Consider the following 27,108-nt stretch of genomic DNA (forward strand, 5'->3'; position numbering starts at 1 on the left):
AATCCTCCAAAAGCCGTTCGAGTGTTGAGTTGCTCGCTGAAATTTCATGTGGAGGCTGGCCAAGCGGTGGCAACCTGCCAGAGGTTTCCATGTCGACCAAGAATGTTTTGCGGTGCACCTTGGGAGAGGAACATTACTTCCTTGATTGTTTTGCTTCCTCCCTCCCCCCCCCCTTTTTTTTTTTCTTTCCCTCCCCTTAAAGTGAGTAAATAAAGCAGCTGAAAAGTTAGAGCAGGCAGCTTCCATCACCAGCTCCTTTTCCCACTCCCATTCCCATGGCTGGATGTCCTGGCTGACTGCTCAACCCGTGGTAAGATGGACTTTTTTTTGGTCAGGTGGCGTGTTCGGTTGCTGGGAGATGCTACTAAACTGCTGTTGAAGTGGTCTCGTGGGAGATTGTGGTCCTCACTGCGAAAGATTTGGCTCTGTGCCGCGACCAAGGTCAGAGGGTGACAGCTTAGGGAAGCGGGATGATGTTCGGTGCGTGACAGTGTCTCTCTCCAGAGTTTATCGCTTCGGTATTTCGGAGGGTTAGGAAAGGATGTATCCGTGTTTAAGACACAAGACAGTTTGGGGAGGCTGTGAATTCAGCAAGATCCTGCCACCTCTGCCTCCGTAAAACAGGAATGCTGCTCGTTTCCCAGCTGCACCGAGGCAGATATTCACAAAATCCCTCCCAGCGCTGATGGGGCGTGTGCCGCGGGCCGTAATGGTGTGATTCACCGCAACGCGGTGGGACAAGGTGCTTTGGTTTCTCCCGCACCGTGTCTCTGGGTGGTTGGACTCGTTGTGTAGCCCATGTTCCTTGTGGTGGCAGGTGGCTTCCAGCCCAGTGGGACTGGGCCTTAATGTCCCCATTTAGCTTCTGAAGGGACAGATTGGACCTGGTCAATGCGGTGCAGTGGGAAGGCCACTCAAAGGTAAGGAGAAGACCACTGATCTCATGTGGCTGCAGAAGGAAGGTGACCTCCTCCTGGTTTGCCCTGTCGCCAGGGACGGTGCTGCAGTGACTCGTCATTGTTCTTGACAGTAAAGGTGTGTTGCTGATGGGCTGTCTGGTCTATGCTGCCCTCTCAAAGGGGGATTTGGGAACTGGGAGGGATAGGAATGGGGGAAGACTGGGTCAAGACTTACTCTGCTCTTTAGAGTTGCTCATGTGCTGGCTGGACTTCATCAACTTCTATGCTGCTTCTGTTTGAGAAGAGCCTTTCCCAGACCTCCCAGAAAATCAAATGGTGGCTTTCTCAGGAATTACACATAAAACCCATCTAGGTGATGGGGAGGAGACTGGTCTTGGCCACAAGAAATGTCTCATGCATTAAGAAAGAAAATCTGGTTGATTTCTGCTCTCCAGCCTCCTTCAGTGAGTGTCTCCCCTATCTGTAGCTCTGCACCCTTGCTCCTCTTTCATGTCTCCACGTGCCAGATGCCTCTGGCTACCGGAGTCCTCTGATCCACCGACTAGAAGCATCTGACGTAGCTTGCCAAGGAGTGGGAAGAAGGCCCCAGTGTTGCAGCTGGGGTCGTGCCACCCTGCTCAGAGCATTTGGAAGAGCCCTGGTAAAGCCCCTGTCCTTCTGCGGTCAAGCACTGTAGACCTCTGCGCTGTTCCCCAGCTGGGCTGTTCTGCAGCCCAAAAGACTGGTGCAATTAAGTAATTGCTTATCTCACTCGCTTCTCTGCTCCAACTCAGGCAAATCTTCATCATTTTCAGAGCCAGAAGGGTTGTAGTCATTCTGCTCCAATGAAAGAGCAATATAATACTTTTTTATTATTATTATTTTTTGTTATTACACAGTTTTCTGGAAACTTTTCCGTCCAACTAACTACGGAAAGGCTCATGGCTTCAGATAACATTGCAGAGAGGAAGAGGCTGTTCTGAGCTGAAAGATGACAGCTTGGTGCTGACATAGGAAAGTGGGGTGTTTTTTTTGTCTGTTTTCCTGTTTTCTGGCTATCTCCATGTATAGCTCCTATGGAATTAGGACTGACTGCCAGAGTCTAGTGTTTGTTTTCTTCTTTAGGAAAGACTTTAGTTAGACACCCTGCCACAGAGCAATAAATAGTTTGGAATCATGAGTCATGTTTCATTCTTGCAACTAAGTGGGCATCATGGGTTTATTTAAAAAAGGCTTCCTTGTTTCTGTGTGTGTTGTTACAGAAAAATAATCCTCAAATAGAGTCTCTGTGCCTCTCTTGGACTGGCCAGCTGTCACTGTGGCGGGTAGATGCTCCAAGCACTGGTACTTCCATCTGGTTTGTTCTGTGGAGTAAGAATTAGAATTGCTTTACTGGGCAGAAAGCACATCAGTTGTGTAATGCCATGTAGTGTGGTGTCTCAGGTGAGCTTGTGTCTTTGGATATGATGTGGGGCTAGGTGTGATTGCAGAGGTGCCCGGCATCTTCCCAGGGTGCCATTAAACCATCTGGGCTTTTCAAAGGTCCGAGAGCAATGGAGCACCCTGACCTTTGGAGGGCACTATAGTCAGATGGAAGGGCATCCTGACCGTCTCCTCTGCCCTCATGGTAGAGGCAAGTACCACAGGTCACATGGAAGGGGGTACATCTTTAAATGATGACAATCCTCACCATGACCATCTAGTTCTCCCACCTTGGCAGCCTAATCTTCTGTGCTGTGTGGGGCAGGGGGACGATGGGATCAGTTGGTGCAGCTCACGATGCACAGTTTCAGCACCACCTCATTGTAGCTGGAGTTTGTCCAACGGGCTAAGGAACTGGTACAGCTTGACAAACAGGCACAAGGAGACATGTTACTCCTGGGTACTTTTTGGTCCTTGGATCAGGACCAATGTTTTGTCCCTTATGCTGATGGCCAGTGTGCTCCTGTTTGGTTTTGCCCCTTTGAAGCTCTCCCTTAACCTGAAGAGGACTAGGTGCTTCCTGGTGAAGGCCATTGGCCAACAGCTACTATCTGTCCAGGGTCTTGCCAATACTTTTTGGATGACCTTGCACTTCTACCAGTTAAAGAAGTTGTACTGAGTTCTTGCCAGTTGTGGACATTTGGCAACGTTGGTGCTGAAAACTGGATCTGCCACAGACCCAGCACTGCATGGACATGTAATTAGAGACAGTACCAGGACCAGCTATTGTCTAACAGAGGAGAGCACAGGTGGGGTGGACTTGCCAAAGGTCATGTAAACAGCTAGGAAAACGGTATTTAGGTCATCTGGCTGCTCAATTAAGGTTGAAATGTCTAGACTGTGCATGCTTCCAGGGATTAACTCTTGACTCTTCAAGCTGAATGCCTGTGTGGGATCAATGCTGTGACAATTAGCTTGCATCTGACCTCTCTGTCTAGCAGACACTGAGACTGGAGGTTGTAGGAATTCAGTCCTTAAATTTGTATGGGTCTTTCCTGCATAAGGACATGAGTGTGGTAAGGAAAGGTGTTGAGAAATGATACTAACTTTTCCACACCTGCTCTCTTTATGCTTATTCTCTGCCTGTCCCACTCCTGGCCAGTCTTGTGTTGCAGTCTGTCCCTGATCTTGTCTGATTGTCATCTCTGTCTCTCGTGGACAGCAATGCAGATGCAGGCCCATGACTGTTTGCAGTGCATGTTACCTGAACTCTTCTGTGGATCCTGAGAAGTCTGGAGAGAAGTTCTGTGCAGAACTCCACAATTCTGGGGAATTTCTAAAAGTATTTGATTTCTGTACTGGTTTACTGCTGAATGGTTGCTCAGATGTAGAAAACATGTCCATACCCATTGTTGATACCAGTTTCGTGTTTCTTGTTTTCTAATCGCTCCTGTCTTGCATGCCTCTCTTACCCTTTAGGGAAAAGGCTTGTGTTGCCTCACTGAAAAGAACCAGGACAAGTTTGATTATCAAGAGGGTTATGAAACTTCTTTTGCATGAGATATGAATAATTGCACACTTAGCTCCTGTTTCCATGCATAGTTTCCCAATGGTATGCACAAATACCGTGCTTCTGGGCTTGCAAGGCACACGAGTTAAGGAGTACGTGCTTGGATCAGGCATCCACCTCTACGTTAGAGTCCCTGGATAAGTGAATTTGAGTACTCCACCTTGTTGTTCCTGTCTGGGGCGGGTGCTGTGTCGGATCCTTAGCTGGCTAAAGCATAACAGATCCAATGAAGTCAAAGCAGCTAAATTTTTTACAATGAGGGTGGTGTAAGACATTGCCCAGAGAAGTTGTGGATGTCCCATCCCTGGAAGTGTTCAAGGCCAGGTTGGATGGGGCTTTGAGCAACCTGGTGTAGTGGAGGGTGTCCCTGCTCATGGCAGGGGGGTTGGAACTGGACGATCTTGAAGGTCCCTTCCAACCCAAACCGTTCTGTGATTCCTTGACCATGCCTCAGATGGTCCTGTGGCATGTCTGTAGCAAGGCAGCAGGAACATCAAGCTGATGCTAGCTGGGATTATGGGCCTTGCACCATCTTAGATTTGCATTGCTTCCTTCATCTCCCTACTCAGTCCTCTTTTATTTCACACTGACGTGTGTTTGAAACTCTTGGGATGTCTTGAGGGGTAAACGAAGCTGCTGATTTTTTTAAAATCACTTTTTGAAAAGACAAGAAAGCTATATGATACTGAGATTTATGCTAGGAGGAACTATCTTTTGCTAGAGGAAAAAAAAAATAGTTGATTTTTCTCACGTCTTCAAACATCCTCTACTCAGGGGTAAGCGGGAGCTGAGGTTTCACTGAATGATGCTGTGGGAATGAGATGCTGCAGGCTGTTGGCTGCTGCTCTGGGGCATCCTTCAGCAACTCCATATCAGAGCTGGTATAGTCAAGGACATTCTTGTTACTGAGTGAGTCATAAAGCAGCTATTTCCAGAATGGTCAGTTCTTGTAGCATAGGGTGGTGTTGCCCTGGTGATAGAAAGATGTGCTGGCCAATAGAGCTGACTCAGCATCACTGGCCCCAGAACTCAAGAATTTGCCCGAAACCAAGTTTCGACAGAGGAACCCGGACTATAAATAGGCTTTGGTTAAAAACCAACCAAACAAACCAAAACAAAACCCAAAAACTTGATGGAAAGCACAACTTGTTTCAGGGAAGTTGCATTTAGAGGAAATTATGAGGGTGGTGAGACACTGGAACAGGTTGTCCAGAGAAGTTACAGATGCCTCATCATTGGAAGTGTTCAAAGCCAGGTTGGACAGGGCTTTGAGCAACCTGATCTAGCAAAAGATGTCCCTGCCCATGGCAATGAATTGGACTAGATGATCTTTAATGACTCCTTCCAATGCAAATCATTCTATTACTCTATGAAAGGAGACTTTTCTCATGAGGTACAAATTGGGATGAGATTCTGTTGAGGTTTGTGTTCTCATGGCTAAAAACCCTAAGCAGGAGGAGCAAGGTGAGCTCCTTCTCTTAGAATTTTCTCAATCACACCTAGTTTGCTGTTTCTAGAGGTGTAAATGCTTTTAATTGCCAGGTTAATAGGTGCCTTGTAATAGGTGGGTGAATGTCAGTTTGCTGTGCCATCCGTTTAAGGACAGACCTCTTGGAGACCGTGTGTTCATTGGTGACACTGCACTGCAACTGCCTTTCCCCTATCCCTTGATTAGATGTTTCTGCCCATCCCTGGAAGTGTTCAAGGCCGGGTTGGATGAGGCTTTGGGCAACCTGGTGTAGTGGAGGGTGTCCCAGCCCATGGCAGGGGGGTTGGAACTGGATGATTTTTGAGGTCCCTTCCAACCCAAACCATTCTGTGATGATGTTAAAACTACCTTTAAACCATGCTCCCCAGAGTGAAACATGCAAGCACAGGAAATAAAGATTGATGTCAAGCAGGAGAGCAAAAATATAAAACCTGAACCACCTGATATTGCTGCCTGTAGACAAATGAATGCTAATAGCATCCCCTAAGCTCCTGGCTAGAAATGATATCACGTGCTCTGGGTTTAAGATCTGTGGCTGCAGAGAGCCAGCAACAATTTCATTAATAATGATCTGGTCAGATAATGGGAGAGAGACCTAGAGCTGATAGGGATGATTTCTAAAGACTTCCGTAGAAACTCACTGCGTTTATTTAATAAAAACTCTTAGTAGAACAAGCTCAGTCCTGACAAAACTCCCAGTGTAGACTCCTTTTTTTCAAAAAGAATAGCTCCATCTGTCAATGTGTCCTTGATTTTTTTATTTATTTCTTTTTTACAATTGAAAGTGTCTTGGCTCTACTTTTTTTTTTTTTTTTTTTAACTTCAGGTTTTGAAACCAACAAGCTCCTAAGACCGAAATAGGACTTTTTTTTTGTCTTCAGGTTGATCAGGACTAAAACTTACCCACTTGCAAAGTATATCCTCAGGCTTGTTTTTTCCTCTTTTTCCCCTGAATCAAAGCAGGATAGGAAAGCAATTGCAGTGCTACACTTACAAGATGAGAAGCATGTCTCATAGCCTGGGATGCTCTTGAAACATCCGTGTCCTCATGATGGTCCTGTCTACTGCAGAAATGTCCTGGACAGCAGGACACTATTGACACTTGCCCTCTACCAGTCTTTATCTTAAGGAAACACTAATAGTCTACACAATATAGGTGGTGGACCATGCTGTGTCTTACCCTCCATATCCAACCTAAGCCTAATCTGGTTTTAAAGGCTGGATGTAAAGGTGTCCACAGTGTGGTGAAGGTTCTCATCATGGACGCAGAGGAGTCAGAGTGGTCCTAGCTCTAGGATGGCTCAATGGTTGCTCAAGTAGCAGCAAATCATTGTTATTTTTCAGCGAATGTTTTAAGGCAAAGCAACGAGAATTCATGCTGTGACCTGTGGCAATCTGGTAGCTGCTGCACAATCAGCTGAGTTGTCCATGCAACGGGGACAGCTTAGTGGATGGTGGGCAATATCCTGGTCTGGAAACTGGAGGTCTTGTCTCTGTTGAGAACAGTATGCAAGGTGCAGGGATGTGAAGCTTTTCAAAGAAAGATAAAAATCCTGGCTGTCTGGTCTGCTGTTGGAGGCATCTGTCATGGTTTGAAGTGGGAGGGGAGGTCCGGGTGGCAGAAGCTGCCCATCACACCGGACTCCCATCCCCCTCGGGGCTTGAGCCAATCGGCGCCTCTGCGAATTGCCCTATTTACGTCGGACAAAGGAACCGGAAAGGTGTGTGCCTGTGCCCAGGGGCGAGGAGACGGGAGGGGGGCACGGCTCCCCCCGCTCCCGGCCGGGCCGGTGCCCGCCCCGTCGAGGATGGCGGCGGCGGAGCCGCGTGGGGAACTCGGGGAGCGCCCCGCTGCCGGGGTGCCCACCGGGCCGAGTTCACCCAGAGAGGGCTGAGATCTGGGAGAAACGGGCACACGGATAAGGGGTCAGTGAGGATGGAACGGAACAACGTGTGAGATGTGAGAAGAGATGCCAGAGCCTGAGCACGGTGCATCTCGAGTCCGTGGGATGCCCCCGCCGATGGGGAGGTGCTTTGTTAAAGGAGATGCCTGAGCCTGAGACTATTTTGGTTCGTGGGCACAGGTCGAGGCGCATTTACGCATCTCAGTCCGTGCGGAGCCGCGTTTCGGGTCCATGTGCCGCCCCACGCCGGAGCGAGTGGCCACAGCTCCTTAAAGCCCCGGGCTGGTAAAGCCCGCACTGGGGGCAAATCCGATGGGGTAAGGATTTGCCCCCCAGCGGGCAGGATTCACGCTTTCGCCGTGAGTAGGGGATGCACTGGAGCAAGGGACAATGGTGTAAGGGCTCCTGCTCCTTTAAGGGAAGCGGCAGTACCAGCACGGGATGAACTGACCTGCACCCCCCCATTCCCTGCCCCCTGCGCCGCTGGGGGGGGAGGTAGAGCCGGGAAGAGAAGGCAAAGGGGGGGAGTGGTGTTTTTTTAAGATCTGGCCTTGTTTTCTTGTTGTCCTCTCAAGTAACTGCTTTTGTTTGCTTTTCTCTTTGTAGGCAGCTGTTAATAAATAGTTTTGCTTTAAGAAAACAGCCTCTTTTGCCCGGGACCGTGGTCGGTGGGTGCTGCTCTGTTCCTGTCTCGACCCTCAGCTCTTTTATTACGTTTTTCTCCTCTCCATTTTACTGGGGTGGGAGAGCTGCGTGGGGTTTAGTTGCCGGATTGGCCTCAGCCACGACAGCATCCAAAGTAGGAAGTGTGATTAAGGCTGGGGAGAAGTGGGAGAATAAGAAAAGTAGCAAATGAGTAGGAGCGTACTTAGAACTGGGTTGCACAGATCGTGACTTGCCCTGTCCGCAGCCAGGAAGGATGTCTTGGAGCTGAAATGCAGAAGAACAAATGTCAGGACTTGAGGTTTCTGCTGCTGCTCATTGGGATTAAGGCTGAGAAGCAGCCTGGAAGTCTCAGACCAAACATGACATTTGTGCAAATTTTGAGCATTTCAGGAAAACTAGCTGAGTGACTGGAAATAGAGCTCTGCTGAGGAAACACAAGCAAAAGTAAAAGAGAAGTTCCAAACCGAACTGTTACACCCCTCTGGATCATACCAGTTTCACCACAGCTTTACCAGACGAGTTAAAAAGAATAACGGGGAAAAAAACATGAATCCAAAGCATGCACAAGAAGCCACTTGATCAAAACTGTACAGAAACAAGCCGCAAAGCTGAGCTCAAGACCTTAGATGCAAGGTGGGATCTCCAGTGTCCATCTCCCCCAGCATGGAGCAGAGTCCCTGGGCCTTTCATGCAATGCCACAGAGGAGTTGGAGATTCCCAAACTTGTGCGCTCAACAGGAAAATACTCAGCACTGGGACCTCTGACACCCTCTCCCCTTTCTGGAGAGCAGGTACTATCATAAGCTCTGCCAGGAAGCATTTTCCATCCATATAGGGTCTGGAGGCTGGAAAGTCCTCCTGGGTTCAAGCACCTATGCAAAGACTTTGAAAGAACTTGAGGTGCCTGTCTGTCATCTCGTCCCTTGTGGGTGAGCATTTCAAGATGTGGAAAATCTGATTTCATTCCAAATTTTCGATTGGAAGAAAAAGGTATGTAAAGGCACAGAAGTCCTGATCACCAGCTCTTTGGCTTGGCAGCTTGCAGAGCAGGTAGGAGGCCAGCGGTGAGCTCATCGCTCGCTCATCCTTTCCATTCCCCGGCTGCATCCTTCCCTGGTATTGTTCCCCGCTGTGTACAATGATTGCTGCTCTGAGGGTTGCTGCTCTGCCTGCCCCTGTGGTGTAAACCATTGTGTTGAGGCAGACGGTGAGTTATGGGAACATCCTGCTCTGAAAAAACTCCAGGAGTCCAGGAAAATAGGAAGGAAGTCAACACAATAGAATAACCTCTCTGAACAAAAGGTGATGGAGTCACCTCTTGCCTCCTGTTACACCCTGAGCATCCTCGCTATAGAAACCCACTTGTCCTGATCCCTCAGGCCACAGTAAGTTCTGATAGTTTGTAAAAGTCCTTGAAATCATACAGGGGGTGAGCTGCTGAGTCGTAACATGTCAGTGTGCCTGGGAAAGAATAGGGCTTTGTTTGCTCTGAAGCAGAAGGGGAGGGCGCGGGGCTTTTGTCTGGCAGCGTGTCTACTTTTTTTTCTGATGTGGAGAGCGAGTACATGGTGGCAGCTGCTGCTTTGATGAAACACTTACGAGGATTTGCTGTAATTGTGCATCGATTGTGGGAGGGGGGAAAAATGGTTTTGTGTTTTAGGAGGTGGGGTTGGTGGCTGAGCTGAAATAGATGGGCTGCGGAGGCCTCTGGGTCCTCCTGATAGATGGGACTTGGGGTTTTGGTTTTGGCGGTTGGGTTCGTTTTGGTTTTTGGGGTTTTTTTTTCAAAGGAAAAGGAAATAGTTACGCTGGCTGAGATGTAGCAGAAGACAGACTTTGCATGCATCACGTGCGGGCTGTCACACGCTCTCGGCAGCAGGCTCTGAATAGCAGGAAACGTCCCGTTTCCCAGGGTTTCCGTCCGTGAGCTACAGCAAGCGCAGAAGTCACCCGAGGGGAGAGACTGGCAGAACAAGGGAGGAAGAAGCCCAGGAGCTCCGTTTGGCAAACTGCTGCGGGAACGGGTGAAAAGAGATCGGAGCCGAGAACTTCCACCGCGCAAAGAAAAACACATCCTGTCCTTTTCCCTTTCGGTTTCCTGTATTTTGAGTTTCCCCAACACGTGAGCTGCGAAGAGCGTAGATCACAAAACTCCCTCGGCCTTTCCCAAAGGCAAATAACAAGGAATTGCTTTAGAAAACCCTCTTTGCACGGGTTTCGTAACCGTCTCTCCGGGCCCCATGGGTGTCTCATCTAATGAACAGGCCCAGATCTGTGTTGCAGCAAACGAGGTGGCTGGATGTGGGAGGGAGAGGTGGGAGGGGAGAGCGGCGGCTCCGGGAGCACCGAGTATTTCAGGGCTCGGAAGCGCGGAGGAGCTGCTGCCGTAGCGTTTACCGCGGGGGAATTTTAATTGGTTGCCTTGTGCGAGGTACGTTGCTCTACACGCTGGGGTTTTTTTGGGTTTCGTGACCAGTGTTTGGTGGTGGGTTGTTTTCCCGTTGATCCTGAAGCTCGGCTTTATGCTTAGCCGTGCTTCCTCCACTATAGGAGGAATGGAAGATCAGCCTTCGCAGGCTGAAGGGATTGCTGAAGGTAACGTGTGATGAGTAAAAGTCCTGAGGCAGAGTAAAGTTCAGGAGTGTTTTCTACGGGTAGGAATTTCTATCTGTGCAAGTCGCCGAAGGTGTGGAGTTCGTTTTCCTAAAGTACACTTGCATGCACCTCCATGCTTTATGGATACAACACGTTGGCCTTGCATGAAGAAGGTACGTTGTCTTTAAGGTGTTTAATTCCCAGGATGGTCCAGAGTTACGGCATTAAATCCTCTGCTTGCTCTCACCTTGTGTTTTCCAGGAAGCGATGCTGGAGAAGCGTGTGCGCGCGCGGTCCCCCTCCTGCAGGCAGCTGCCCGATCCTATGTGTGTTGGGGCTTGCTCTTGCTTTGGGGGAGGGATTGTCCCACCCGTGCCAGCCTCCCCTGGCAATACAAGCCTGACCAAGTGAGGCTGGAAACTGTGCGCTCACGCTGGGATTGCACAGCTTGCCCAGCGGAGCAAAGAAACCAATTCCCAACTAATTAGTCAGGGCTGATAAGCTCTCCTGGGTTTCTGCAACGGAGGGAAGTGGTCAAAAGCTTGCAGGTGTCCTAGGTGGTAAGTGAAAAGTCTGGGTCAAAGGCTCTATAGGGGCAAAGGCACTATAGGGGAATAGTGACACGCTTAAGACTTTTCAAAAGTAACAAACAACTGCGTGTTTAGAGCCAGAAGAGGAGGAGCTGCAGTTCACAGGAGCGACTGTTTTTAAACTTTAGTTTAATTTGGACCTGAACCAAAGCTGTGTCTCTTTGCCTGTGGAAATTTCCTATGGCCTGGAAGCTTCCTAGACCTTGCAGCTGCTCCCTGAACTTGGTAGTTTCATTACTGCTACTGCAACGACTTCAGTTCCCAATGAGCTGCGAGATAAGATTTTTGAGGATCTGCAAGGAAACCAGGCAGAATTCATCTGTCAAGACCCTGCCTTCAATTTAGTACCGTGTTTTGGTGGCAAATAATATCAGCAAGTTCAAGAGGGATAAGATAAATTCAGGGACAACAGATCCATAGACAGATATTAGGAATTTCACCTAACTGAAATTTAGGTTTCACCTGAAGTTGAGTTTCACCCTTTGAAATCTCTAATGCAACAGTTGGTGGTTGGGGGAATACAAGAGGAATGGGCCTCAGAAAGTGGCCAAGCTTATGTCTGTCCTCTGAATAACAGCTCTAATTCTTACTGCCAGACTAGCTCGACCACTGACCTGACCTGGCTGGGTATTGTTTACATTCCTCTGGAATTGGAAAAGGCTCATGCAAAGTACTGTGGGCTCAACAAACAGGAATCTTCTTGTGAAACAGTTTTGTCAGAGCTTTGACCAGCTCTTCAGGTCATCAAAAGACCGGGGTTTTGGCATTCAAAGCACCTCTCTGAACTATGGTGTCTCAGAATGATGATCAGAGGTTAGGGAGCACCGGTGACGCTTTGCAGGTCTGTCCTTCCTTCAGTGGCTTGTAATTTGTCCTCCAAGAGCACCTGAAGGGTTTGGTGAAACACTAGAAGCTTCCTACTACACTCAGCTTTTGGTAAAGGCCTTGGGCACTAGAGGAGAGAGGAAGAAAAATTTGGCAGTTCTTCAGTTGGGAGGGATTGTTGTTAGTGTTGCTGGACATGAGTGAGTTTAAGGGACCCAAACAGAAAGCAGATGAAGGCTGGGTGAAGAGATTAAACAAATCCAAGCAAGTCTTTTTGGTTTTGGGTTTTGATGTTGATTTTTTTTCCTCTATTACTGCTCTTCTGTATGGCCTTCAGCCCTGCTCTATTTTTGCCAAGGTGTTGGGGATGCTGTGAAGTGCTCAGGCTTTGTGTGGGTCACTTGGTAGGGCAGACCTGGGAGGTTTTGTAAGTGGCATTTTGTAGTGACACATCATTAGCTGTTGGACATTGGCTCTAGCATAAGCAAACATCTGTGAGATGGGAGGAGAGGCAAGTAATGGTGTCAAAAGGCAGGGCAGCTAGAGGATGGACCCAGATCCTCACTTGGGGAATATTTGGTGGAGCCAGCCTTCTCGAAAGTGGTGATTATCAGAGTTTTACGATGATTTTCTGCCTTTTAGCACAAAGAAAGTGAAATGCCTTCTGGTCCTACTCAAGTTCTGGAGGTCCTGAATGGAGAGGATGGTTCAGGGGGATGACATTACTGTACATGGAACTCCATCTTATCTGTGAAGAGGTTCTGCTACCAGCTCTCCCATCGGCCAAAGGGACACTCCTCTGATACTGTTTGTGCCTCTGCGTTCATTTCCAGGCTGTAATTCAGACTGATACTCAGGGTCTGACTCAATACTGCTTCGATGTAGATGGTGACACGTACTCTAAACCCCAGATGTGTAGTGCTCTACCATTTTTCTTGCTTTTTGAGGCCACGCTGAGATTGCATGTGCTTTGGGACAGCAGAGGAGGCATATTGAGAGCACGAGGCCAAGGGAGAGGAGCTCTTGCTCCCAAAGCTGCTATCAGGGCTGAGACACAAAAATTGTGCCCAGCTGTTGTCTTCTGGCTTTCCCATATTTCTACTCCAATGGAGAATTATTGAGTCCCCACTTCTCACAATCTCCTGTCTTTTGCTGCCTGCAGACAACCTGCAGGTTTTTTTCAGGTTTGGCTTCGAGTCTCATCCAGTAACTCCAAGTCATTTTGCGTTGCATGTGAGTTGCTGGGTCAAAATATTTATGCTTCTGCACTCATGAGTTGCTTGCAAGTGATAACAATGATGATAATGGGAGCTACAAGGCCATGGGAGATTAAACCACTAAGTAAACATCACCTCACCTTATCATACTTGCCTTGCTATTTGCAAAGGCTGAATGATATCCTTAATTGTGGTGAGAGTGATCTTCTCTAGCTTAGTTGTCAACAAATAAAGGGCCTTATTTGAGCTGGTTTATTCTGTAGCTGGTGGAGAGAGACCAGGTTTGCCCAAAGGTCCACTCATCTCACTTAGGGTGGATTAAATTGAGGAGTCTGGGGTGGGTAGTTCAGCCTTCAGACACCCAGAAGGGGGGTGATCAACTAGAAGTCAACTAGAGGTTTATGGTTGTTTTTATCAGGCTCAGGAGTGAACTTCCCAAGGAAAGGACATGAGCTTTTCAATTTGAGTTTGAGGAAGAAAGATAAAAAAGCTGGGTCAGATCAGGTTTGTGTAAGGCTTTTGTGTTCCCTGTTTTTGAAAAAAACAAAACAAAAACTGAGAGAGAAAAATGTACTCCTCTCCCCCACACATAGCTTCCTCTTTTTCTGTTAAAGATGGACAAAGACAAAAGTCGGGGAGGAGGAAGAGTTCTCCTTGGGCTGAAAAATCTATTTTGCAGCCTCAGTGCTTTCTGAAGAGAGTATGGAATGCTTGTTTGACCCTTCATAAGCTCCTACCCACACACTGCTATCCTAATTTTTAATGTGGTTGATATTTTGACAACCTTGCATTGTCTCTTCTTTCTGTGCTTGAGGTCCTGTCATGCAGGTGACCAACAAACACTGTTATGATGATGCATAAAATCAGCAGTACCACGCCAGGCAACCTCACCTTTCATAATGCAGAAGAACATGCCTGGAGAAGAACACCACAAAAACTGCAAAGGGTTGTAGTAATGCTTCCTCCATTTGTGCTTCTTGCCTCCTTTGAGACATCCTAAGCTGTCATTGATGCCTTTGTTTTATCAGCTTTTAATTGTTTTGGTTTTGATTTTTTTTTTTTTTTCCTTCATGGACTTGTCCAGTTGATTTGAACACAGGTCTAGTATTCTCATAACAATGGTAGACTCTTGTGGCAGTGAGTTCTGTGGCTTAACTAGACATGGTGAGGTTGGATGTCCTGCTGTTTGTCCTGAGCTGGCCCCATCGCTTGAGGGCAGAGGTGGTCGTGTTGCTGTGTGGCCTTGTCTGTGTGCAAAGCTGGACCGACTGCAAGCCTGATGGTCTTGAGTTCAGCGTGGGAGTCTTGATGAGTTTGTTAATTTTCTTGTGTTTTTAAACTATGTGATGCACTGTGCCTACCTACTTTCACTGCTGTCCTGCTCAGCAATTTCCCATGGTAAAGAAAATGTTGAACTAGACCCCCTGGTTCCTTCACGGGGCTGGCATCAGCATGCTCCCCGCATCCCAAAACTTAATTCAAGTAACTGCTACCTCTGTTGTTCTCTTCCTCCTTTCAATGCTGCTAAGGACTGCCTTGAATTTGGGGTTGTATTGTCTTTCTGCTCTGTTTATTCCCAATTACCTCTTAACTCATACATTGTGTGTTTCTGTCTGCTCATGAGGTGGCTCCAGTAAGTTGAACACTAATTTATCCCGAGCCATGATGATCTGAGGCTTGACAAGAGCAAAGTCTGAATGGGAGAATTTGCTCCAGTGTGTCGGCGTTGGTTAAACAAAGCCTGGAGTTGTTTTTCCACATGACAGAATGGTCTTTGTGCCAGCCTGAATGCAGACTCAGCTGGAGCAGGATGAAAGAGAGGGTGTCGTTTGGAAACACAATTAGGATGCATGAGGATACTTGGCCCCTAGAGAAAAGCAGCAAAGGTTGGGACAGAAAGAGAAGGAAAGTCTGGGCATCGGCCACCAGAGTTTGCCCCGTTGTCCTAATTTGCTCCTGAGTTGGTGGACTCTGAGCTGGCACTGCTAATTGAATGAGGAGATCCCACTCTGCTCGTGGGCTTGTTCATGTGATGGTACATTAAACCGTGCTGGGGAACGGATCCAGGTTAAAAAGTAATCTGGCAAAGAAGGCTAGGGTCCATGGTCCAAGCTCAAACACATCTTTCCTCTCCTCCCTCTACCCCTTAAGACCAACCCTTAATGCTAATCCATTTTTCCCCCCAAATATCTTCTGGTTTTGGCCATATTAATCATGATTATAGAGATGTTGTGCTGACCAAGGGGAGAAAACAGCTAGTTAGGTCTCTATTCCTTCTGGTTTAAGGTCCTGAGATTTGTCTGTTACGTCCCACACTGTGATGTGATATAAAGTGCTGGGATATATTAACTCAGTCTAACAATAAATATTCAGTAAGTTCATATGTTAAATTCCGAGGGAGAAACTCGCTCCTGGCAGGTTTTGTGCAGAACTGTATATTTTTCTGCCCTGCAACGTGCATCCTTTAGAGCTATGGGGAAAGACACAACGCTTCTGCAAAGGGTGAGTGAGCTAGAGGAGGACTTGTATGTCCTTCTGGGCATCTAGAAGACAGTCTGGGAAGAAGAGAGTTTTAGATTTCAAATGCCTTAGATTGCATCTTCCTGTGAAGTGGAGGGGTGTTTACCTGTCCAAGTGCTCTATTTGCATTCTTAGATGCTTTTTAGATGCTTCAGTTAGAAGCAACACCAAGAAAGGGCCTAAAGAGTGAAAAGCAATATCTGAGGAAGAGTTTCAGGTTGACCCTGTAGGAGAAGTATCTTTAGTAGCTCCTGGCTTCAATTTGCAACGCTTTTATTTAGTTCTGAACTAGAGTTTGAATTAAACTTTGGTTCACAGCCTGACTAAGAGGCTGCCTTACCCTTGCCTCTGCAGAGATACGTGCTCACAAAGATATGTACTCCACAAAGATACGTACAGAGATGATGTACTCACTTGAGACATGGGCTGTACCTCTTCAGCTGCGTGTCAGCAGTAACTTGACTGCCTCTCAAAGGACAGGGAAGGGGAAACTTTGCCTGTTTGAGGACTGTATGTGACAAAGTGATGGACTGGCCTCGTTCTTGAGGCAGTTGGTAGTAAAAAGATTATGAACTGCAGGGAGGGATGAGGTTGGAAGGGCTGCAAAGGCACAGTGCCCTTTGGGATGGCCAGTGCAGGGAAGGAGAAGAGTTTAAAGAGAGGAGGGGCTACAGCAAAGATGGTTGTGGCATTTACATCCCAGGTGGTTTAGTATTAACATACCCTGTGCGCTCCCTAAATCTGACATAGTTCCTGACAAGTTTCTCCCATCTGAGAAGTGGTTTTGTTGATTGATAATCTTAACTTCAGCACAGAGGGGGATTCACAAGAGGAAGATGGAAAATGAATAGTCCTGCTGTGGATGTCCAGTTTGTTCCTTAATGTACAGGAGCTGACAAGATTGTTTGACTAGATGTGTGTTTCCATCAGAAACTCTGTGTCACGTCTGAAATCTATGGGGCTTTCCAGACATTTTCCTGGTGGAACAGCTGCCTCAGAGCTACAGACTCCAAAGCAGAAAGGGGTTTTATGCAAAGCTGACAATGAGGCTCAGCATTTCACCAAAATATCTCTTTGCTTGGTTTCCTATCTGTTCCACCCACCCTTCTGGTGATTACCTGAAACTGGGTGTAACAACCCGTGGTGGCTCCTCCAGACATCAATTGTCTTACTGAAACGTGTGTTGAGCAGCTTTGGACAGGCTCTGTTGAGGATGAATGTTTCTCCAGATGACCCAGGCTGCTTCAGTCTACTGAACTCTTTCTTAGCAGCTGCTTAGATTGGTATTAGCTGCTGTATCAGCCTTTTTTCTGACCCCCTTGTCACACTCAGCCAACGGTTCATGACGAGCCACAGAGATCCAGTGACTGCTACAGAAGTTATTTCTCAAGATCTTTTTCCTGTTTCTGTATGAATACTATTGTGTATCCCTTCTCTAATTACAGACCTGTGCTGCACAGCTTGCTTGTAGCTCCATTTAGGAAGAAGAAACAGATACATCTCAAACTTTGGAAAATGTTCTCCTAGTGAGATCTCATCATGCCTCATGGGAGCCTGAAGCAGGCTGGTGGCTGTTCTGTTTTGCCAGTGGAAGCCTCCATCCTCAAAGGCCACAGACTTTCTGTCTGGTATGTACAGTTAGTGGACCCCCCCGGAGGTGCACCTCCTTCGATCCTCGCCATCAGGAGTGCACCATCTTCGAAGGTCTTGACTCCCTCGTGGCAGAGCCATCATAGAATCCTAAAATGGTTTAGGTTGAAAGGGACTTTAAAGATCATAGGTTCATAGATTTCTAGGTTGGAAAAGACCTTAGAGCTCATTGAGTCCAACTGTCCCTAATCCCCATTAAACCATATCCCTAAGTAGTTCATCCACCCTATTCTTAAACACATCCAGGGATGGGGACTCAACCACCTCCCTGGGCAGCCTATTCCAGTGGCTGACAACCCTTTCAGAGAAGAAATGTGGGATCATTTAGTTCCAATCCCTCTGCCATGGGCAGGGACACTTTCCACTGCGTCAGCTTGCTCAAAGCCTCATCCAACCTGGTCTTCAACACTTCCAGGGATGGGGCAGCCACAACTTCTCTGGGCAACCTGTGCCAGTGCCTCACCACTCTGAGGGAAACATTTCTTCCTTATCTCTGATCTAAATCTCCCCTCTTTCAGTTTAAAGCCATTGCCCCTTGTCCTATTACTACATGTCCTTGCAAAAAGTCCCTCTCTGGCTTTTTTGTAAGACCCTTTAAGTACTGGAAGGCTACTAGAAGGTCTTCCCAGAGCCTTCTCTTCTCCAGGCTGAACAGCCCCAACTCTCTCAGCCTGTCTCCATAGCAGAGGTGCTCCAGCCCTCGGACCATCTTTGTGGCCCTCCTCTGGACTCACTCCAACAGGTCCATGCCCTTCTGCTGTCGGGGGCCCCAGAGCTGAACACAGTACTGTAGGTGGGGTCTCATGACAGCAGAGCAGAGGGAGAGGATCGTTTCTCTCTACCTTTTGGCCACACTTCTTCTGGCACAGCCCAGGATACGATTTGCTTCGCAGAGCAAACACAGGATCACAAAACCACCGAGCTGTGTGAAAGCTGTGTCCGAGCTGGGGGAAGGCAGCACGTGACAGCCCCAGGTTTGTGCTCAGTGTTCCCATCACCCAGCAGCACTGCAGTTTGCGTTCAGGTTTTCACACATGTCAACATGCATCATGACCTTCCCCATGCCCTTAGACAGACCTGATTGTTTCCTTTGCCCTCTGTGGCTGAGCCAGTGTTGGTTTGGTCCACAAAGTGATGAACTTCAAATCTTCTTTGCTTCACTGAGCTAGAACAAGTGTGCAAACGCTGTTGTCACAGAACTGATGGGGAAAGCCTGGAAATGATGGCTGAAACTCACGCTTACCTTATTGAGTGATGTGATGATGTGGCAACTTGGGTCTTTTTGTGGTGCTGGAAGGACTGTTTTGAAAGCTGACTGTCTCTTCTTGCCCATTCAGCAAATGATCCCCAGCTGTCATGGTCAGACTGGAAGTAGCCCACAAATTTTCCCAGGAAGGGTGAGAACATGATCGATAAAAAGAAAAACAAAACAGAATACCACCAAATCCAAAACAAAACACTGTGTTAAATCTGTTATAGGCTCTAATGGAAAAGAGTATCCAAATGCTTCTGTTTTTTTGCAGTTAGTTTGAGTGTCTGTACAGTGTTGCTTCTGCAGAGGTTTCTCCACCCATGTACTGCACCATGGGAATGCTTTGGGGTCATCCCTGTAGGTCTAAGCTCGGGTTTTCATTGCTAATAGACCCTCAATGAACTGGGATTGCAGATGGGCAGATGGCAAAGTGTGGAACCAGCTGATGGCTGGAAGGGGTGATGCCACATCAAGATCAGTAAGTCCACCTTGGATATACGTAGTTCTTCTTCCAGGTGACCATTATGGATGTAACTAAATAACACTTAAGCTGAGGCAGTGACATTCTTGTGGTGTTGTGAAGGTGTTCTTCAGCCCTGAGGAGTCTCCTCAGCCTCCTGTCTCTGATCATGGACTAGCATGGTCCTGTGGAGCAAAGCTGTGGGTATCTGCACCCCTGCTATGAGCCATTCAGTTTACATTAAGTCATCTGTATGACTGCAGCCTGGAACAGCTGACTTCTCTGGTTGATTTGATAAGAGGAGAGTTTGAGGAAGACTTTTTAAGTTTGGCATCTAGCACCCATTCTTTTTGCTTTGCACAGGATTAAACATTTTCTTGCAGAATTAAATAAGGACCAGGTGGAGAACAAACCCCTCTCATAGCAGAGCAATCTGAAATGATGGCATCATCTTCCCTTCTTCTCCAAAAATAAAGTGGTCAGGCTTAAAAAATATAAATAAATCCCACCAGACCGTTACTCAGTGAGCCTAGTACCACCCCGCTGACTACCTGCTGTTCTGTTGAAGCGTTTGAAAATGAAGTGCCACCACATATCCAGCCTGCTTTTACTCACTGATTAAGCAACCTAATTATGCTTAGAAATTTCTAACAAGCTTGAGTGCTCTCTAGGACCTGTGAGAAACAACTTTATCTTTGTGTCTACAAGACAAAGGGTTAAGTGGTGGCAAAAAAAAAAATAAACTTTTAGATCTGTCTAGTCCTCTTGGTGCTCTGGGGTGAGATGGCTGGCTGCTGTTCTGTTTTGCTTTTTTTCCTGGCTCAGTTGCCTTCCCTGGGAGGGGCTAGGAGGAATTTGAATTCCAGCTTTTTGACCTGTTTGCATGCCTAGAGCTTTCCTCTGGGATGAATTGCCAGTGTTCCTGCAAAAAATAGCCTTATGGTCAGGCAGATCTTGATATATGAAAACTTGGAAACTAACGAGATTATGGAATTTTTTTAATGCTTCTCATTTTTCAGACAAATGAAATTTAAGAGGCAGTGGTTACTAAGGAGAAAATATTGTCATTCATCTATGGAGTCAGTTAGGTCTGGATCCCAACAACCACTTAAAACCAGGCCAGCTAACTGTTCAAACTGCAAAGCATCCCTTGTTCTAGGACACCATTTCAGCCCAAGCTCCAGGATGACCTGGAAAGGGAGTTCCTAAGCAGAGTTTGGTGACTTTAGGGAGCTCAGACTCTTATTTAACAAGGAATCCACCCCCTTGTGAAGCTTAAAAATGAGATGTTCCCACCTAACTTAATCACCCCACCTGGGTGATGTCCATGCTGAGATGGTTGAGATATTTCTTCCCGTGGAGTATAAAGTAGGGTTAGGCTTCTATGTTTAACTTCCTGACATCTCAACACAAGGAGAAGGAATGTCACCTATTGTTTGTAGAAATCGGGGTAGAGGTCCAGGATGTCTTGGAGTATGCCACCAGCAGGTAGCCTGAGTTCAGCTCTTCCTGGAAACAGTGCAAAGACTCTAGTTACATCTCCATTAGTAAATAAATCAGGTCTAGCCCTGTAGTTATTCCATAACCTATACATAGCTAATTTCTCCTTATCTCCCAAAACAGCACTACTACGTGCAAGCTACCTGTTTCAAATGGTCCCTGGACCATAGAATCATAGAATTGTCTTATGGTTTGGGTTGGAAGGGGCCTTCAAGATCATCTAGTTCCAACCCCCCTGCCATGGGCAGGGACACCTTCCACTACACCAGGTTGCTCAAAGCCACGTCCAACCTGGCCTTGAACACTTCCAGGGATGGGGCATCTACAACTTCTCTGGGCAACCTGTTCCAGTGCCTCACCACTCTCAGAGGGAAGAATTTCTTCCTTAGATCTAATCTGAATCTCCCACTTTCTGTTTAAATCCATTGCCCCTTGTCCTATCACTACCTGCCCATAACTGAGAATTGTCTGGGAGAGGTGCTGGTTGACGCACATCAAAACTGTGCCAAAGTCTCGGCCACCAATCCAGCGACGTAAATCTTTGCAGCATAATGCCATCCTCTTTTGCTTACTGTTGTGAACGTAGCCTTTGAGCGTGCAGTACAGCCAGGCTAAGGATGAACATGGACAGGCCATACTCAGCCCCTTGAGTTTACTGTTTCGCTTCACAGTGTTGAAAGAACCTCAGAAGTCTGTATTTTTATCAATATTAGTAATATCAGCTGATTCTGCATGTAGTATCTCCACCAGCTGGTCTTTTTCCAGAGTAGTGTCTTGTGACATGCTATTAGCTGGCTATGTTCTCTGCTTCTGATACATTTCTGTCGGGAGGTGAGGCTGGGAAGGAGGAAGTTGCTGGAGTTTGCTCATATGGGTTTTGCTGCCCACTTCCACTTTAGGCAAGCTTTCCTTGTTGTTGCAGCAGTGGTGACACACAATCCGCAGTGCAGAGTCCTACTCAGGAAGGAGTAACACCAGACCTCTGTTCCTCTGGAGATTTGGATGTTTGGGCATGGCTGGTGTGGCTCTTCAGCTCCGTACAATAGCTTTTAACGCCAAAAGATGCAGACTGAGGCACCTGGGCAGAAAACTGGTGAGGAACATGGGAAAAGATGCTTTGCTTTGTGCTTTGCTGCCTTGTAGTTCAGAGAGCATCTTCTGGGAGAACGAATCTGACACTAAGCAGGATTAACAAATATCAAGAAGTTTAGGGCCTTTTCAGTCGTGTGGAAGAGGTATTGTAGCCCACCTGAGAAGATCTTCAACTGGGGCATCAGGAAAACGGGCTGTAGCCTCAGTGGTCTTCTGTGCCGCCGACTCTTGTTGAGCTATCGGGTTTCTGTTTCCTCTTCTAACGTTTTCAAATGCTTTTTTGGGACAGCAATTACATCAGTGTGTGCTGCAAAGAGCAGGAAAGGCTGATGGTTTGCAATGAGCACTGAAGCCATTGGTAGATGGATCCTCTTGCAAGGGAGTTTATGTGTGCCTTCTGTCTTGTGTCCAGGACATGTGCACGGCTGAAGCAACTGCGTCTCTGCTCCAAGTGGAAGAAACCTTCTCAGCATGCCTGGCACGGATAGATGCCCTCATCCTCAAGCCTCTGCTCCAGGCAGGTAGGTCAGAGCAGACGACTTTACTTTTTGTCTGTAGTTCTGGCCGTGAGTCACAGGCACACCTATGAAGGGAATTGTAATTGAAACCCCACGGCTGAGGACCTTCCTGGGGGCTGGTTTGCTGGGGTACGGTGGTATATAGAGTTGTTTTTAAGACAGTGAGCTCTTAAGGATGCCCATGACCTTTTGTTCAAGCCTAGGACTGTGGTTCCTGTTGGTTTGAGAGGTTAATCCAGATTCTAACCAGTGTCAGCCCGTGCACCTGCTCCAAGGCTTGTTTCCAGCATGGCGCGTGGAAATCCAAAATGCTTCTCACGTATACGTGACCCCTCAACCGTGCCCGTTCTGCCCTCCTGCTCTCAGTCCATGGTCATGCCTGTCTTTGAAGGTACAACTTGTGGGTGCAGATTCTGAGCTGGCAGTAAATCAGAGCAGCTCCACTGAAATAACAAATCCACATAAATATTCACGAGCCCGTCTGGCCAAAAGTGGTGCGACTGGATTAGACCCGTAGGGTGGTTCCCTCTCATGTCACCAACTTTCTGGTCTAGCCTCCAAGGAGATGGGGAACAGCCCTTGGAGCCAACAGCAGAAAATTTTCCTCCTGAGCTGGGGCTGAGCCTTGCAGGCTGCCCTGACCACATGCCCCACGAGAATGGAAAGGACAAAGCCTTAGCGTGGAAAGCCAATGCATAATTACTCACAGGGACACAATCCTAAATAATCATCATCTCCTTCCTCCTTGGCATTGTTTTCCTATAAGAATATATGTGTTTTACACCGAAAAATTGTGCTGAGTATTAAACATAGGCAATGTTTTCCACAAGATCTCTTGGAGTCAAGGCTTTCTGACAGCCTTTTCCCCCCATCTTTTCTTCAAAGAGCCTAGTGACCAGAAAGGAAAGGAGAACTTTAAGCTTTTCCTCCTCCTGAATGATCGATTTCAAGCTCTCTGGAACCTCACGGAAGAAAATTACCGGATACTTAAACAAAAATGCAGCACCTCGGAGTCATTCTGCATCCAGGACATTTACACTGTCTGGAACGGAGACCTGTTTCTGAGCCTCTACATCCAGTAAGTACAGAAGGATTTTGGAGTAGGGTAAGGGACCAAATTTATCCACTAGCTGGTAGGTCAGTGCAATTAATTTGTGCGTTTAATTTGTTCAGTCCTGTCGTTAGGTCAGGGAAGCGATTGCATTCAGTGCCCAGGACAAATGTTACAGAATATTGTGTCTGTGCAGATGGTATAATAAATAGTCTTTTTTTTGTAGATGTGAGTGTGCTTGTAAGAGGCAGAATTTTTTTCTTGCAAGTACAGGGTTTTTTAAGCATCTTAAAACCGGGAAGAGGACAGGGGGAGAATTTGTGCCTGGGGAATTTATGAGCGCAAAGCTTGGGCTGGCATCAGGAACAGAAACACATGCAAAATCAGGTTTGAAGGACTCCTAGGGATAAGGAGAGAAAGATGTCACCAGGCACAGTTCATATTATGTGTTTCTGCCACGTTTTTATGCTTCTGGCAAGGGATATGATAGCAAGTGATGGATGTAGCGTGATGTGAAAAACATACTGCCCTATTGCTGTTTCTATAATTAACTATGTCTGCTCCCCATCTGGCTGCAAAGCAAAATAAAACGTTTACCAAAATCGCTGCAGCATGGATAACCTGTGTGTTGGTGTCCTAGGGTGAAAAATGGTTTATGGACACCCGAGATGACATCAAGATCAGACAGTGTTCAATCCTTCATTCATCACATTAGCCACAGATGTGGCCAAGCCCTTGCCAGCTGGGCTTGTACGTCTGTGCAGTTTGGCACCCACGCAGGAATGGGAGCTGGGAGCACTGGCTCCTGGACATTTCTGTTCATCTAGTCTTGGTTTTGGCGGTTTTTATGCATGTGGAGGGAGAAGGAAGGATTACTTTTTGTTTCCTTTTTCCTTGGACAGCATCACCTTAGAGAGTGATGCACAACAAGCTTTGCCTTTGTGCAAACGGGGTGTGGAGCAGTGCGTGTTGTTCATTTGGGAACTGATTCACTGTATTAAAATCAGTTTGTCTTAAAAAGGCATATAAAAGATGAAAACCTGCACTGAGGTTTCAGATGACACAAAGGAGAGTTTTATCTTAAAGATCTGATTTCCCTTCGTTTTGAAATTAGAACCTGTTTTTGTTGGGTGTCATGCAAAAAAAAAAAAAAAAAAAGAGCTGGTTCCTACCACCTCTGCTGACTCACTCTCTGCAGTCCGGGTCCTACAGCGTCTCATGCTCATTGGAGTGATATAGGAGGAAGCAAAACTCCTCTTCAGGGGCCTGAAAATCAGCAGTAAATACATGTCCCTGAAAGATGTAATAAATGATAATTAGTCTGGACATTATACATGGTTTATCTGGAAACACTACTGGAAGAAACCGTGGTGTTTGCTGACAAAACATGGCTCGATCTCCCTCTAGTGTGGGATGAGACACATTGGCGTGGGATGCCTTGACTGGAATTTACCATCACTAATACAGACCCGATATTTTTACTCCAACCAGCAAAAATTCACACGTCTGAAGCCCATATCTTCAGCTCAGCCTCTGTAGATGTGCTTTCCAGGACAGTTGCCCAAGTTTACTTCTGCTTATGCTAAACGCCGGGATGATTTAAACTTCCTGTAACGATACTGGTGCCAAAGTCAACAGGGCAGTTAAACCAAGGAGCTGGCAAAGAGGGCAAAAGGGGAGGGAGCCAAGGTGAGAGGGGCAGTAGCTACGTCTCTGCCTCCCTTGGAAAAGTGACACGACATTTTCAAATCAGCTTCTTCTCATTATCACTTAAACCTTACAGCTAACGTGCGTCTCTAACTCAGCGCGTGCTCATGCATGTTTGTTTTGGGTTTTTTTTCTTGCCAACAGATATTTCGTCACTTTTGCAAACTACGTTGTAGTCCACGGCTTCGAACATGCCACAAAGAGCAAAAGGTCAGTGGGCTGAAAAATGTGTATTGAAGGGGCTGACGGGAACACAATTCCAGAATGTCAGGGATTGGAAGGGACCTCAAAGGATCATCTAGTCCAATCCCCCCTGCCGGAGCAGGACCACCTAGATCAGATCACACAAGAACGCGTCCAGGCGGGTGTGGAACATCTCGAGAAGGAGACTCCACAGCCTCTCTGGGCAGCCTGTTCCAATGATATTGTACGAGTTAAGACACTAAAGTGGACTGAGCAGCACTGAGCGCTGCCCTTCGCAGTGACTTCTGTTTCACGGTCCAGCTGCCTGTCTTCTGAACCGACCATACTGGATGCTTCTGACATCTTCTGAGACCATGGCAGCAGTGGTTGAAAGGTTTCCTCTACAGATCCCTCTCCATCTCTTTCTAGCTGCACGCAACTTCTTTTGTAGGAGAGGAAGCCCATAAATTTGGAATTTAGAGGTTCAGGTAAGGGATGGGACCTGAGAAAGGATGACGTAGGAATCTGGCAGGAAATTTCCACTGCTTGTCCCAGATGTTGTCAGAGTCTCGTGGAAACAACAAATGAAAACATGAGCACTAGGTCTGAGCAGATTCGCAGCCACCTTATCTGAGTCACCCTCTTGGTGTGCAAACCATCATGGAAGTCATGCTCCATCCTGTATGTCTGTGGGTGTGGTTCCTATTTGCAAAGACCGCTGGGCCAGAGGCAGGATGGATGGAGCTCTTGTTTGCCTCATTGCCTTGTTTCTCTGTGGTTGGTGTTATCTCCTGCTCTTTCAAGTCTTTCTATAACCTCTCTGGGAGTGAGGCAGCGTATAAAGTTTGGAAGGCAGAAGAGTAGCCATTTGCAGAAAAACTAATTAATGAACCTTTGCCTTAATTCACTGTCTTGCAGTGAAGCCTGGAAACATCACAAGACGGTGCTGAAACAATTCGTCACAGACTTCACCTCTGAGACCTCCATGCCACTGGCCCTGTACACTGTTCTTCACAAACCTATCCGAGATCATATCAGTCAATATATCCTGCTCCTTACCAAGCTGAATGAGGTTCTCAAAGAGGTAGGAAGCTTCATGTGATGTCATTTGACTGGCTTATGCTTAAAATCTTATGCAGGTCTTGTGGGGCTTTGTGGTGGTGTTATTGAATCCAAAGTTGGCTGGAACTAAATGATTTCCAGTGGACAGCTGTGGTGGTAGCAACCAGAACCAGCAGAGTGGAGCCCTCTTGAAGGTCTCAAAGCAACAAACAGTGGCTGCTCCAGCATAGTAAAAGCTACGCATCATATAGAGGAGGTGCAAAGGGTCAAGTAATTGGCCTAAGGTTGCACACTTCTGCTGGTGGCAGAAATGATGCTCAATTTGGGAGACTTTCCCTGGAAATAGGGTTGGAGGGTTAACTCTAGTTAGCCCTTCAGATTCAGAACTCCTGAGGCTTTGCTGCAGCTGTAGCCCAGAGAATAGATGTCCTGCACAGCCATGACTAAATCTTTGCTCAAGCTCTGCCTTCTTTTATCAGGGCTCTGAAAAGGACGTGGTTACGAGTGCCATCAAGGAATATGTGAAGCTGGAATCTTTCATCAGCCAAGTCCTGGATGAAGCTTGTATCACCAAGTCTTTATGGAAATCCTTGGGCTACAAATTCACGGTGAGTCATGAATGTAGAAAATGGCTTGATGGGGAGCTTTTTCGGAGGTCTTACACTTCCACTTACACATAGAGGAAATTTAATACAGATCAAGCATTTGAGACTTGGTTTGGAAGCCAACAGAGCAGGGCAGCATGGAAGCCTTGGAGAAGCCATGTGGACACTGGGTACTTTAGAAGTTGAGCCCTGTGGTCCAGTTCTGCTATCGCTGTCAGCTTGCACCGTGAGTCAGGCAGTCTCTGGAGGAACTGCTGGCTTGAGTTGTATGTCCTCTCCCAAATCCTGATGTTTCCTCCTGGTTTTGATCCATCATCTTGACCTCTGTGGT

The 27,108-nt window shown here is 47.1% G+C and overlaps 1 protein-coding gene across 1 annotated transcript in view; it reads left to right on the forward strand.

The window, feature by feature from the left end:
* The first annotated feature begins 257 nt into the window (after nucleotides 1-257).
* The window catches only part of ALS2CL (ALS2 C-terminal like), a 51,595-nt gene continuing 24,744 nt past the window's right edge, over nucleotides 258-27,108 (forward strand). Inside the window, exons 1-6 of the mRNA XM_086614693.1 lie at nucleotides 258-310; nucleotides 22,064-22,172; nucleotides 23,055-23,247; nucleotides 25,072-25,137; nucleotides 26,029-26,194; nucleotides 26,652-26,780. Coding sequence (XP_086470819.1) covers nucleotides 284-310; nucleotides 22,064-22,172; nucleotides 23,055-23,247; nucleotides 25,072-25,137; nucleotides 26,029-26,194; nucleotides 26,652-26,780 — 690 coding nt within the window. The 5' untranslated portion in view covers nucleotides 258-283. The remainder of the gene's footprint in view (nucleotides 311-22,063; nucleotides 22,173-23,054; nucleotides 23,248-25,071; nucleotides 25,138-26,028; nucleotides 26,195-26,651; nucleotides 26,781-27,108) is intronic.

Source organism: Tauraco erythrolophus, chromosome 7 (genome assembly GCF_009769465.1).
Source record: "Tauraco erythrolophus isolate bTauEry1 chromosome 7, bTauEry1.pri, whole genome shotgun sequence".
NCBI classification, from domain to species: Eukaryota; Metazoa; Chordata; class Aves; order Musophagiformes; family Musophagidae; genus Tauraco; species Tauraco erythrolophus.